This window comes from Phaethon aethereus (genome assembly GCF_964289735.1).
Source record: "Phaethon aethereus genome assembly, chromosome: 1".
Taxonomy (NCBI): Eukaryota; Metazoa; Chordata; class Aves; order Phaethontiformes; family Phaethontidae; genus Phaethon; species Phaethon aethereus.
Genome location: NC_138575.1, coordinates 58,556,245 through 58,571,033, shown reverse-complemented (window position 1 = coordinate 58,571,033; position 14,789 = coordinate 58,556,245). Strand labels below are relative to the sequence as shown.

The 14,789-nt window shown below is 53.6% G+C and overlaps 1 protein-coding gene across 1 annotated transcript; it reads right to left on the bottom strand.

Moving 5' to 3' along the window:
* Positions 1-3,497: 3,497 nt before the first annotated feature.
* SLC16A8 (solute carrier family 16 member 8) lies at positions 3,498-9,015 on the bottom strand (the record flags this gene model as incomplete). The annotated part of the gene is made up of 4 exons (XM_082002332.1): positions 3,498-4,408; positions 6,753-7,616; positions 8,154-8,297; positions 8,787-9,015. 4 exons carry the CDS (start codon positions 9,013-9,015, stop codon positions 4,014-4,016), a joined length of 1,632 nt encoding a protein of 543 aa, XP_081858458.1. The 3' UTR covers positions 3,498-4,013.
* Positions 9,016-14,789: the final 5,774 nt, after the last annotated feature.

The following is a 14,789-nucleotide window of genomic DNA, read 5'->3' as shown; positions in this document are numbered from 1 at the left end:
CCACTCCCTTCTGGCACCTGGAAGACAGTTAAACATTTGGAGATGATTACAAATGGCAAGAGCAGCACCCTTCTGTCCTCCACTTGTGCTATAGGAAAGTGTTAGCACCAGCATTGTTTTCTTCACCCCACTGCTTGCTCTCTTCAAGCTTCCCATTCTCTGGCCTGTTTTAAGCTTTCTCTGTCTTTTGCATCTGTCCCCATGGGCTGCAGGACCAATTTTTGTAGGATGATCATTCCCACCAGCTCTCTGCGCCACCATTTTGAAGAAATAGGAGCAAGTCTGAACTGATGCCTCAAACCAGTGGTGCTGTGTGTGATCTTATCACCCTCCAACCAAGGGTCTGGTGGAAGTTCTTGAAGTGGGGGCTGGTATGCTGGGCTGATGCAACCCTGCTGCAAAGATTTAGAAAGTCTGTTCTGCTGGCTACCACCCTCTTCATAGTCCCTGAGCTCCTGCACAGCTGGCACCATGGGCACACTCCATAGCTATACCGCAGGGCTAGAATCCTGCAGGATGTGGCTCTTCCATTCCCTGCGGGAAGGAGGGACCTGGCTCAGGAAGGAGCCCTTCTACTTGGCAGAGATGCTGAAGTGAACGTGCTTGTCTGAGGCAGGCAGATTGCTGGGAATAACAGCAAAGCTTCCTGCATTTCCTTTCCATCATTCTCCTCTCTTATGGCTCCTTGCGATGGACGATAACCAAATGTGCTTCTGGAGGATGTGCAGCCAGTCCTGCACCCTCTTTCCTTTTGCAGGTGCCAGGAGGAGCCACCTTAGAGCCGCAAAGAAGATGTCCCCTCCTTAAACTAAAGAGGAGAAACAGGAAGCACTATGGAAAGAGGAAGACATGACCTGTAGGCAGAGGCAGTGAGATTTTTTAGTGCAAAGCATGAATAACAAACCACCTCCTGCTGTCCTCTCTACACAACCATTTTGTGCTGCCTCTGGGCCAGCCAGAAGCAGTAGCTAACGTCCTGTTGCCCAGCACAAGGGAAAGGGGGAAAGGAAAACCAAGGTAAGTGAGGCTGCTTCTTTCCTCCTTCCTTTTCTCTTCTCCCTCCATCCCTGTGGGCTGATCCCAGATGCAGATGGCACTTTCTCATTTAGCGGGCAGCACAACTGCCAGGAGTGGTGTGCTTCTTAGAGGCAAGGGTTTTGACTTCTCTGTCATTACATTCTAGTGGTAGTGAGAGAAGTTATTTAAGGGCATCAATTTATGATTGAGATGTTTGTTTTGTTTTGTTTTTTCTCTTTGATTTGTTTTTGGAGCTGCCTCCTCTCTATGGGTGCCTGGAAGAAAGCCATCCATGGTCAAGCTGCTCTGGAAGATTTAAATGGACTCTGATGTACTGGCTGTTGTCTCTAATAAAGAAAAGAGTGGCATTTTGTTTCCTGTCCTTCATGGGTTTACTTTAGAGATTTGTTTGCTCATCCTCCATTGGTTTTAATCTTAAAATACAGTGATGGGAAGATGGGTGTCATGTGCTGGCCATTTTTATTTTCTTGCTCATACTGGTGGATAATCCTTATGCCAAGCTGTGTTGGTCACAGCAGCACAGGTTTCCAAAGGAGGAGGCTTATAATGTAATGGTCCTCCATGTAATACCAGCTTCTCTGCATCTTGGCTTCCCAGGGGAACACCAGCTCTTGTAAAGCCACCAGTTGCCTCAGTCCTGCCCGGTGGCATCCTTGCACCCCTCCAGGGCCAGCTTCTCCACATAGCTCAGCTGTTGCATCACAAGCTTGAGCTGATGCTTAAGTCCCTGATCCTCTTTCAGAGCTGTTTGTTGTGCCAAGATACAGAGCGGTTAAGAGGAATGGAGAAAACACTTCAGCGGAGCCTGCCTGAAAGCCAACGATGCAAAGTGGGAGGCAGCATAGCCGGGTTTTTTGCAACCTGACAGGTGGAGGGGAAGGAATTGGTCTGGGTATCTTACAGCACCGTCTGTAACAAGATCTTGTACCCTAAAGGCTTTGATGTGCTTTTGTGAAAAGATTTAAGAGCGGGAAGCTTAGTGGGAAATGTTGACTGGTGACAAGGAAACAGAGGGGACCTTGTTCTAGTGACCTGCCTGGTGCTAACAAGGGCAGTTGTTTTCATGCTGGACCTTGGACCTCTGGGAAGTTGTGAGCTGCTTCTTGAAGGGGATATTGGTGGATGAGGAAAACCCAGCCTGGTGGACAGGGGTTTTGGGGTTGCTGGGGAAAGAGCTGCAGAGCAACCTGGTCAAGCAGAGCGGAAATAGTGATCCTGCCTTGTAGGGAAGGGAGAGCAAGCTTGTGGAGCAGAGAATGAACGCCTACAGGGCTCTCTCAGCCTTGCTGCTACTTCTCATTCTCCCAGAGCTTTGCATCTGGGGTTTGGCACGGTGCTTAGTCTGATTTGGGATGTTTCTAAGTGGGTTTGAATAGGAAAAAGCCCAAAGTCACTGTTGTGACCAGCTCACAATCGGAGCTAACAATGGTGTTAGCTGTGGTGGGACAGGGCACAGCCCCATGGAGTTTACCTTCTCCCCTCCAATTTCCAATTCTTATGTCTCTTCTTAAACTGACATTCTTCAGCATCTTTACTTTGCTGATCTTTCACCGCTCATTGCTTGTGAGCATCTTAGAATGAAACCCTTTCCTTCATGTCCCCGCTCCCCCGCTGGGTTTAAATGGCTTTATGGGTCCTGCAGGCTTCGCTCGTTACCTGTTAATTTGTAGTCAGTCTGATCTGGAATGAAACACCTATTTTGATGGTCCCATGAGCTGCCCTTCCTTGTAGCCTGATGCTTAGTTTTTGATCCCTTGCCATAGTCACAGGTTCCCCCGGGGCCTCTGAGGTGAAGCAGTTCAGGAAACCGGAAGAAAGGGCTTTGGCCAGGGGTGTTTATAAAAGATCCAGTCCTAAAGCAGATTAGGAGTGGTTTAAGCATGCGAGGGAAGGTTGTCCTCTCTGAATCTAGAAATCCACCACTGCAGCAGGGGTGATGGGGTCATGCTTGCCTTACCACGTGCTCCAGCACACTCGTTAGTGGCACCCAGGGGCTGCAGCTTGTCCTTCTGCCTCACCTTTGATTCCTTTACGTAAGGGGGTTTTCTCTATTTAAAAGGAAAACACACACGCGTCTGGTGCCGTTCCTGCTGAGTGGATAATCGCTTGGGACATGGTTATTTACCTGCCCTGAAACCCCCACCCCTGTAGGAGCCAAGTTGTTCCCTTCACATGTCAACAGGACTCACTTCAGCCTAGATAAAGCTGGCTCACGGCTATTCCTGTCAGCCAGGCTCTGTCTCGTGGCTGCTCACCTAATGGCATTAGCCTTTCTTAGATGTCTTCTTCCTGCACCTCAGCGGTGGCCTCTAACCCAGCGCTTCCCTACTTGGAAAAACAGCATCATGTGTCACTGCCTCGGCTTTACTGCCCACAAAAGATGCTCTAGAGAGGGTCCAGGTCGGTCCCAGTGTCCCACTGGTTTGGCAGTGCCCGAGGTGGGTATTGCAGGGGGGGGCAGTGTCTCCCCCCATGCTGGCTGCAGCTGGAGGTGGCCTGAATGATAGCTACGAATTACAACCCCTCCTAAACCTACTGCCAGCTTAGCCTGGAGAAGTGGGGCAGAAGAAACACTGACACCAGACCAAAGCGTACCAGATCTGATTACAAAGAGTCTCTAATTGTTCTGTATTTTGACAATGCAGAAGGAAAAGGAGAGTCCTTGGCAGCCTCTTCAAAAGACTTTCTCCAGGGCTGATTTGGAAGGGAGGAAAGAAATTTTTTTTTTTCTTTTTGGTGTTTGGGCTGCTCTGAGCCTGTGTTGTACCAGCATGGGTGCAGGATGTGAGTAGATGTATCACTGGGTAGGTATGTGGAGTTACGTACACAAGGACCAGCTATTCTTATGCGTCTCCCTCTTACTTCTTACATCTGCTTTTGTCTCAACTTTCTCCACCCAATATCCCACCTACCCTCCCATGCTGAGGTGCATGCAAACAAGGCCAGTTTTATACATCCCTGTTCCTCTGCCCTGGCTAAAAACTGTCCCGCTCCACCGTCTGGTCAGCGTTGCAGCCATCTCGTGCCAACACCTCCCCATCCCCCTCGGGACACCCGCCTCCCTCCCCGCTCTGCTCCTCTGCCACGTGGTTGGCCTCCTCGCTGGCCGCCACCACGGCGTTGTCGGTGCTGTGAACCGGCTGGTGGTTGTCGCTGCTGTGCTCCTCAGCTTCCTGCACATCGGACTCTGCTTCCTCGGTGTCGCTCCCGCCACCCGCAGACGGGTTCTTCTCTGGGGGAGGTTCTTTCTTCTTCCCTCGGTTCAAGCAGCAGTAGGTGGCCATAGCCAGGAAGAGAGCGGAGAGCACCACCTCTGAGCCCGCCAGGTAGAAGATCACCTCATAGTTCTTGAGAGCATCAACCAAGCGGCCTGATGGGTTTGAGAAGAAATGAGACAGTTAGCCTCAGCCTATGCACTCCTGCATGGACAGCCCAGCACAGGCGGGCAGCACCTGCCTTTGTCTGAGGACTCATTTCTCAAGGGAAGAGCAAGAAGCTTGAACATCTAAAAATCACCCTGGGCAAGAGCCACACTGTATCACCAGGGAAAGTACTCTAAGAGTGTGGGGTTGGTGTTTTTCCTTGTTTGGACAAGGTTTACTAATTGTGACACACTGATGTTACGGTCTCACATCATCTTCTTCTTGCCAAGGTGAGAGGAGCCTCTGAGGGCTTGTCCAATCTCAGAAAAGAAATAAAATTTGAGAGTCTTTGATATTTCTTAAGCTATCATGCCAGGAAAACATTCAGAGGGGGAGAAGAAACATCTCTTTGGCAAAAAAATCTCTTTGGTTGGCCCACACCTGATGATTTCTCTGCCGAAGAGATGTTCTCAATGTACCTTCTGAATGCACCAGCGCTGGTAATGGAGGGAACGTTCCCAGTCCTTGGTGCTGGGGAGCCTGAGCAGCTGCCCTGCTACAGTCAGAATGGGGCCACAGTGAGTGGAGGCTTCATTCCAGTCTCATGTGCTCCTGACTGCGCCTGTGGCCCCTGGTCCCTGCTGCACTATGGTGCATGGCCTGAAACCAGCCGCAGGGCACATTGAGGTGCCTCCCGGAACAGTCATGGGAGGCACGCAACAAATTCCTCCCCGGGTGAATGTGCCCCGTTCACCTAAGCTGGACAGCAAGTGAGAAGCCTGCATGCATGTGCGCGCGCATGTGTGTGTATGTGTGCAGCTTATCCTGTGCCAAACCCCCTCAGCCCCACGGAGCGGGAAGCAGCTCAGGAGGATTACACCAAACAAAGCCACTTTGTTCAACCCCCTTCTTCCATCTGAGCACTGCTCCCCCAAGTCTGAGCTGTCGGGTTTGCCAACACACTCAAGCTGTACCCCTGTACCAGGGGGGTCCTGCAGCAGTGGGTCCCCCTCAGGGGAGGGTGGGAACCACAACTTGGCTCCCCCCAACACTGTTCTTCGGCTACCCTGCACTGTCTGCGTCCCATCATGTGGGCACACAGTACCAAGGCACAGCTAAACTGAGGTAGGAGGGCTAAGGGGTGTCCCCCATCACCACCAAGGACCAAGGCGTCACATCCCGTTCTCCCCCCATGATCTCTCTGCAGCTGCTTCCGAGACACATCTTTCTTGACCCTCCCTGGCCTGGGACTGACGACTGCCCCACAGCATGTAAGATGGGGCATGAATTATTGTTAGCATCAAAAGGCTCTTCTCTTGGCCACCAATTTTTACCTGAGAGCTGGGTGGAGTTGCCGAGGGCAGGTTTTACTCATAACTGGTGGTATGTGAATGAAAAGGTCATTCACACAGAGGTCCTCACTGATGGGCTTTAGCCCACGTGTGGCCGCTGAAGGAAGGGAGTGCAGGAAGCAACTGCCTTGGTTCCTGCCCTGGGATTTGCCCACAGTCTGTTCCTGACCCTTCCTCGCAAATCGTACATGCAGGGAACTGCACTTCGTTTAGAAATAAGCCTTTGGCATGCTTTGGCTTTCTCAGACCTGATCAGACATTTAACAGTAACCTGCACTAACCTCTTGGGTGAAGGGTCTCTCCCCATTCAATAGCCTGTTTATGGGCTATTTGTGGGGCATTGACCTTACCAGGGACTGTGGCCTAGAGCAGACTGCTTGAGAAGCTGTGAGTGTCTTAATCCTCTCAAAAAAGTAACATCAAATGTCTCAGGTCGCTCTACAAACTGCTTTGACTTGATGGACACCAACACACCTGTGCCTTGGGATTGGGGCCAATGCAAATTCAGATCATTATTCACAACACCAATCAAAAGGCCACAGACACCAAGGAGAATTTGAAAGACCCTCGCCTTGTCCTACTGAAGGCTCTCAAAGGTTTGCCTGCAGCATGTGCCTGACCCTACCCATAACATGATTTTGTGCAACATTTGCAGTGAAGGCAGAGTGCTGGATCCCAGCATGAGAGAGAGGGAAGCGCCACTGATCAGGAGTGAAGGACACTGGAAGTCATGCCACTCTGGATAGCTCTGTATGCCTGCTGTCGCTCAGGTCTCTGAGCAAAGCAGAGAGAGAAATATTACTTGCCAGCTTCTGTCCCTGCTTAGATTCAGTGTTGTGGTGCATGGAGTGAGACTGGGAGCTCTCACTTCAGATCTCAGCTTCCAGAGGAAATTCAAAGTTGAGAAATAGGACCGTTCTTCTAGTACCATGCCCAATATCAGCAATACTGTGGGATGGTAGCCAAAAAAATCACCTCTGTTTTGCAGCAAGAGACCTACCTGCAGAGGGTGGACCAATGAGCACAGCAAGAGCCTCGATAAGTAGGACCAGCCCAATGGCACTGGAGAACTTCTGGGAGCCAACAATGGCCATCAGCACCTCGAACTGCAGTGCCCCCACCATGCCATAAGAGATGCCAAAAAAGACGCAGAAGATGACCAGCCCTGTGTAATTGCTAGCCCTGGCACTGCAGATGTCTGTCAAGCCATTGAAGAGCATAGCGAAGCTGAACAGGTATGCCACGTGAGGGCGGACCCATTTCAACCCTGCCACCATGCCGCAGGCTGGGCGGGCAAAGATGTCTATGAAACCAATGATGGAGAGCAAGAATGCAGCCTCTGTGTCTGGTACACCTGTGTCCTTGGCATAGTTGACCAGCAATATGGGGGGCACGAAGAGACCCAAGACCAGGATGAACTTTGAAATAGTGTAAATGATAAAACCTCGGTTGGAAAAGATACTAAAATCCAGAAGCTTCTTTCCTTTCTTGGTCTTCTTTTTGGCTTTCTTGGCTTTCTTGGTTCCATCAGTGGTGCTGATTCCCTCCTCTGATTTCCCTCCTATGGGCAGCATCTCCTTGGCTTCATATTTGTCCTGAGCTTTCTCCATCTTCCGCTTCATGCCCATATCCAGGGGTCTCATGACTGCTCCACAAGTGCAGCAGTTAAGCAGAAGGCCCCCCATGATAAGGAACCCTCCTCGCCAACCAAACTTCTCCAGCAGCACTTGCCCCAGTGGAGAGAGGGAGGAAAGGAAGACAGGGCTCCCAGCGGCAGCCAGTCCATTCGCAAGAGGACGACGCTTGTCAAAGTAGGTGCCCAGCATGATCAGTGAGGGCTGGAAGTTCAACGCCATACCCAGACCTACAAGAGAGTGAGACAGGAGGGAGACAGGGAGTACAAGAGCATGAGGTGTGGTTTGCAACAAACTCAAAACTCCCCTCAGACTATCGTAGACCTGGAGCCTCATGATGAGATTCATGTGTTCCTCACAAGTCTCTGCTCTTCCATGTTGGTGGGTTGCCCCGGAGATGGGCTAAAACAGCCTGTCTACCTGAAGTGTGTTTGAATCAGGTAACTGTGGCCATGTTTAGACAGGACCTGTGCCTTAAACAGAAACTTTGCCTCTCTCCCCTGCCACCCCAGTTGCCATGATCACTGAGCATCACTAATATTTCTTCTGCCTCTCTCCCCTCAACCACAGGCCCTGCCTGTTAAGATCCAGCAGATGCATCTCCCACAGGTACAATGTTCAGGACTAGATGCCTCCTGTGAGCAGGTGTGAATAAGTGAGGGGAGACCTGATGCTAGACATGGCAGTGCTAAAGGGAGATACAACATGTTCTTGGCTTTTCCCCAGGTAAGTCTGTGTCGTTATCCCCCAAATCCTGGGGCTCTCACCTGTCAGCACGCCAGCTGTCAGATATAGCTCAATGATATTGGTGGTAAAAGATGCCAGGATCATCCCAGAGGAAGCTAGCAGCCCGCCGATGAGCATCACAGGCCGGCAGCCAAACTGGTTCACCATGATGCTGCATACTGGTCCTGGGAGGGAAGGAGAGGAGACAGAGTAGGAGACCAGAAGGAGACAGGACAACTGGGAAGGGGCAGCCAGCCAAAGCAGGGCACTCGGGGGATGACAGAGACCACTGCTTGGCTGCTTAGATACACACACATTGGGCCCAGCCAAGGGAGAGAGGCGGTGGTGTGGAGACATCTGCTTTGCCCTGCCTTCAGCCCCCTGATCCCTGGGAACAACAGTTTGGTGTGGTAGGGGCAACACTTCAGTAACGGGAGCAAACCCTGTGTCAACTGAGAGACAGGTGGGGTGACCCCTGAGGTCTCCTGGGGCAGAGAAAACAGGGACATGAAATGCAGTACACTAGAACAGAAGTGGTGGGACAATTGTATTCTGCATGTTGGTTCATGACCAGGCCAGTGAGCATGACGAGAGCCCATGGGGACAAGGTCTGGGCCTGTAGCAGGTCAGGGGAAGGCACAAGTTGGGGAGGGGAAAGCATATCCAAGCATCACCTGTCCCGTAGAGCATGGCAAGCATGATGGAGGAGATCCAGGCTGTGTCACTGTAGCCCACATGGAAATCTTTCATGAGCTCCTTGAAGTAGACACTGACGGCTTTCGGGAAGGCATAGGAGAAGCCAGTGATCACAAAGCAGCCAAGAAGCACGATCCAGCCCCAGCCACCATCCGGGGGCTTCACGGGAGCTGGGAGCTGTCCTTCCTCTGCGTCAGCTCTCCCCATTGTCTAGCCTGGGAAGGGAAAGGCAGACCAGGAGGAGGTAGGGCAACAGAGACAAAGAGAAAGAGAAATCTCCAGGCACTGCAAGAAGAGAAGAGCACAGTAGGCAAACATTTACTACAACGTTTCCCTCCACGCCTACAATCTCCAAGTTCCAAAAGCCTTGCTAGGGGACCACATCATCTCTCTGCACCTTCATCCTGCCAGGCAAGGCAAGATTGCTTCAGGGTGCGAGGCCAAGCCACAGCTGAGCAGAGGTGGGAAGCTGAGCTCGAGGCAGCCCACAGCTCCGTAACCCCTGGTCAGACACAGCCAAGCAGGGTCACGGCTCCCAGCTGAGAGTGGAGAGTTGCATCAGATGGGGTGGGGCATCAGGATCTGCAGCACCCCACTTTGCTCCATACCCAGTCTTGCCTGCAGGCTGGTGCGAAGTGAGAGCCAGCAACGTGAACTTGGCTCAGCTCCCACGATCTTCCTTTGAGCCTCTCCCCTCATGGTCTGCTCTATCCGGGAGCCTTCCAGGACCTGCCCTGCTGCAGACACCTCCAGCAGTGGGGCACAGGAGATCTATTAAGCCTGCTGTGCTCTCCTGTGGGAGGCCTCTGTGCACAGCCTTCTCCCTCGCTCTCCCTTCCCTGCTGTGAGGGGCCAGATTTGGGAAATGGATGAAGGGGGAGAGCACAGGCAAACTGGTGGTGGTGGTTATTTGCATGCCAGAGAGATTAGGGCTCTGTACCTACACGGAGGGGCCGGAACAAAGCCTAAGGGGGGAGAAGGAGGGAATTAGAGGGGATGTCTTGTGAGTCGCTCTCAGGGCTGTTAAGCTGCCCAGGAATTTTGCTCCAGCTGGCTGCTCTTGGTATGTTTTTCTCATTTCTCCCCTAGGCACCAGGTCTCTGCCATACCCCTTCCAGCACCATTGGCCTCAGTTTCTTGGTCAGACAGGCTTATTTTCACACCTGTATGCAAAAACATCACTGGCCTTTGGTTACGGATGCTCCTAAGTAGCATCAGACAGGTGTTAGAAAGCAGGTGGGCTTTCTCCATGCCTGAGCCGGGCTTTGCTGGGTCCAGTTTACCCTATCACCATACTGCTGGCAGTACACCCCCAGTGTGGGTCCTCTCTCCTCCCAGCTCCCTTGGCTGAAGGACTAGGAGATGGCAGCAACATCCCCATCCCTTGGCACTGACAGTCATGGGAAATCCCAGCAGTCACATGCTGACTGGAGACTGTCGAGGGGACAAGGACACTCCTAAGGACTGTACACGCAGGGCTAACACCTGGCAGCTTCAGATATGGCTGCGTTTCTCAACGCAGCCCCTCTTCTTTGTGTCCTCCAAGCAACGGGGATGACTTGCTCTGATTCCCATAGCATTGCTTGTTGCTCTGCTGGTTAAGCAAGTGCAAATCCTTTAAGCAAAAGCACAGATAGCACAGGCCCTTGCTTGGCAAGAGATGGTCCTACCCTGTAACACTCCTGAACCTTGCAGAAAAGGAGAGTGACTGGTCTTTCTCAGGCTGCAGGAGGTTCAACATGCAAAGCCAAGGCTGGAAAGAGGGCTGGCAAGTGCTCTGAGAGGGGTCTGAAACCATAGTTTATAGGGGATGCTGGAGGAGGGACTTGCAAGACAAGCCAACTAGGCCAGTTCTGAACCCCTCCGCAAGGGACGTGGCACCTGCCCCACACTGCATCGACATGAGGAGGCAGAAAATGGTCTTGACTGGTTGGTTTTAGTCAGGTGTCTGACCCAAGGTTGACCTGTGGAGGGAAGGGTGGGATCGGAGTCACCAGCTACCCACAACGGTCTCCCTCCTTCCCCTCCCTGGGGAACAGTTACTCCTGAAAACACTTGAGGGTTTGTTCATGGCAGCACCCCGGTGTCTGCCACTGCCACGGGTCCCTGTAGCAAAGATTCCCAAACTTTCAGGACCCCATCAGCCACAAAAAAGGGGAGCAGATCTGGCTCTGTGTGTAGATTGGGCAGCTCTTCTTCTGGATGGCCATATCCTAGCAACTCTCAGACTGAACCACGGGGGCTGGCACAGGCTACTCCAGTCTCCTCCCCCCAGCCCAGGTGTCAGGGACTGTGGCAAGGGGCAGAGGCATGAACTGAGACTAGGGTGCTATAGAGACATTTTCAAGGCAAAGAATCATTGCAAGGAAGAAAAGATTTATTATACGCTCTCGAGACTCCCATACCTCCCCCCTCACACCCTTTCTGTTGTTATCTGGATCACTGGCACCAGGACAGCCAGACTGAGCAGTCTTGCTCAGCTTCTGCCATTACCCACCCGCTGCTCCTCTCCCAGCTCCACCTGATTGACAAACTAGGTACAGCTGTACAAAAGGTGAGCTGCTGCAAAAGTGCAATGATTTCTCAATCATTGCTGGTGCTCCACCATCTGCTGCACATAGCTACCTCAAATAAGAGCGACTGACACCAAACGCACCCTGAGCCTTTTTATCCAAGCCCCTCTCCCAGCCTTGCTCTTCTTGATCTCGTCCTGCACCACAAATCAAATGAATAAATCAAACTCAGCTTCCTAGCAAGAAAATATTTGCCCATCTGTGGCATGCTCTTCAGAGATTTCTGTAGCATCGCCTGTCAATGATGAGTCAACGGCATCTAATTTTGGAGAGCACGTTAGACAAATATCCATCAGTACTGTTTGAGTTTGGAGCTGGATGGGTACCTTTGCAGGAGCCACTTGCTCAGTGCTACACAACTGTACAGCAAAGCATGAAGGGTCTTTTACCTGCCTGCAGCTAGATGTTGGCTGAAAAAGATGAGGTGCACCACAGGAGCTCACCTGTGGAGATGCCTCCAAAGCCAATATGCTATAGCGTAGTGCTGCTGGAGACTTATCCCAGCTCTGAGCCAGGCAGTTCAGAGCTGCCCTTTTCATAACACCACTGTGCATACGCTGGTTCTTCTGCTCATGGCTGCAAATCATGTACCTGCACCTGCCTTTGAACACTCTACAGCTTGCTGTTATTGTCTCCTCAGTTAAGGAGCTTTATTCACAGGTAAAAATACCACAGATAAGTTCACATGCACCTAAAAGCTCATCAGCATGGGCACCTGCCCTTCCCCGTGCATCACAGGCAGGTGGGCCAGAGCAGGCACTGCCACAGAGCTGGCTGCACATGGGTCCCAGGAGAAGACTTGCGCCGACACCAGCCCAGGCTGGGAGGGTGAAGGCCACAGCAGGTTCAGCCACAGTTGCCAGTCCTTGGGTACACACAGAGCACAGAGCAGTCGGTGCTGGATGACGCCCAGCAGAGCCCTGCTGTGCCAGACAAGCTGCATCCAGGAGGGTCCGCACGAATGCTAGGATGGCTCCTTGTGCCTCCACACAGTACAGATGGGGTGGGTGGGGGGTCTGTTTATTAATTGTGCAAGGGCCATGATTCATGTCACCAGTCTCCCCAGCCCACAGACAACACCCTGGGAAAGCATTTGTTAGAGAATTAAACAAGTGCAGGCCTGGGACGAGCTGTCCCAGCAGCAGCCTGTGTCAGGCTGCGAGCATCCCTCCACACCACTTACCTGCGCAACAAAGCAATGACCTCCCAAGCACGGGCTGAGCTTCCGAGGGCCGAGCGGACCTGTCCGCAGCGCTCCCTTCTCTTTCTGTCTGGCACTTTCCGGCTCTGGATGGGGCGCCTGGTTAGATGGTCCTGCTGGCTCTTTGCTCCATGGTGGGCACGCCGTCAGCCGGGCACAGGGCGATGCCTGCAGGAATCAGCGCCCGTCGAACGGTTTCTTGTGCCCTGCTCTTTGCTTCGGGGCAGCTATGCCCTCACTAGAGAGCTAAGCCCCCTCTCAGCCTGCTTTCCCCCAGCTCCGATGCTGCCCAGCAAAGCCACCTGTGGCTGATCCAGGGGTATGGCCCTCACGGGGGACTCCCTTGCCTCCTGTGGGTGCAGGTAGTGTCCCACGGCACTCCCAGCGTGGATGTGGGTCAGCAGCCGCTTATGGTTTCAGGTCGGCAGAGACCAGTGGGTGCTGAGCAGGCAGAAAGCAGTTCTCCACTTTTAAGAGGCTTTTCCAGCCAATGGGGAGGAGGTGGCTGCCTGCCGCGGCCTGAATCCCCCAGTAATCCCACTGCCCAGGGGCTCCTCGCCTCTCCCCCAGCAGAGCGGGGCAGGCTGTTTGGGGGGCAGATTCAGAGGGGCCGAGGCAGGAGGAAGTGGGGTGAGGGTGGGGGGTGCTGGTGATGGACCCAGCCAGGAGGGAGGGTACCCAGGAGGGGGGCAGTGGAGGTTGGGGGCATGGGCCCATGCTTCAGTAAGGGGCATAACGGGGGAAAGGGCTGCTCTCAAAGCCCCCCACTGCTTCCTCAGCTGCTGGCCAGAAGGATGGAGAAGCGCTGGCATAGTTTTGCAAGGCATGTGCCCAGCAGAGAAGGAAGACAAGGTGGACTGGCCAAGGAATCGCCACCATCCATGGCTCAAAGTGCCAGATCCAGCCCACCCCTGGCAGTTCACAACTCCCCCCCAAAACAAACCCTCTCAGTGGCCGCCCCCCCCAGAGGGGGTCTGGCAGTCACCAGGGACAAGCCAGTCTCCAGTCACATGTGGTGAAACCCGTTTTACTTTCAGGGACGGGTCCGGGGCTCACCCCAGGTGGGGTTTTGGGGAGGGAGAGGCCCAGGCTGTAAATCCCCAAAGCCCCTCTGCCTCTCGGAGGCGGGGCAGCGGGGGGCCTGCGGGGGCTTTACAGCGCTCACAGCCAGGGTTTAATTTCTATTAATAAGGCTAATCGGCTAAAGCCCTGGCCACCGCTCACACTCCCTCCCTCGCCTGCGCTGCCTCTCCCATGAGGGCTCCCCAGCACACGCAGGGCATCCCCGGAGGTCGGGCCAGGCTGGTGGAATCCCCGAGGGTCCCAGGGGAGCGTTTCCCCCACACCGAGCAGCCCCGGGGTGCCCCTAGGGCACACGGCCCGGTGGCAGGCAAGGAGAAGATGTCCGCCAGGCCTTGTCCTCCAGGCAAGGCCTGCCCACCCATGGCAGTCGGGAAGTGGGGCCTTGCTGCCCTCCAGCGGCAGGACAGCCAGGGGAGCCTGGGGGTGGCCAGCGGTGGGTCACACAACCCTCCGGAGGTGCTCTCCATGTCTGCCCTGGCCCCCCCCGGGGCTGGCAGCTGCCCCATCGGGAGCCATGGCGCTGCAGCATTCAACGCCCCAACCATGGGCAGCCATCATGGCCCCAGTGCTGGCGGGGACTCCATGTCCTCCTCCCTCTGCGTCCTCTGACTGAGGCGATGTCCTGGCCACTGAGATGGCTATGGAAGTGGTTTTCTCCATTTTATTTTAAAAAATCCAAATCTTTTTTGCAGGACAATAGGTGAAGGAGCAGGGCAGCGGCGCTGGGCACTGTCACCCACCCCTACCTTGCCCCAGGGCTGCCCAGCAAGGGAAGGGGCCATGCCGGGGTGAGAAGGGGCAGATGCTGCTACAGACAGACATGGCTACCAAAGGCGCCAAGGGCAAAGAGTTGAACGCTGCAGACTCCATCAGCTAGACCATGTCGCTGGAAGCCTTCTTGTGTCCTCCTCCATTTGGGGTTCATTCTTCTGGTAGCAAAGGGACTGTTTGGTGACTGTCCTTCTCTGCTCACAGCAGGGCTAGCAAAGCTTCGCCTCTGTCATCCTGCTAGCACTGCCCCATGCTGCAGATAGTTTTACCCATCCATCCCTCTGCCTCCCAGGCCACCAGCACCAGTAACACCAGACTTCTCCCACTCAAATACAGTAACATCACACGGGGAG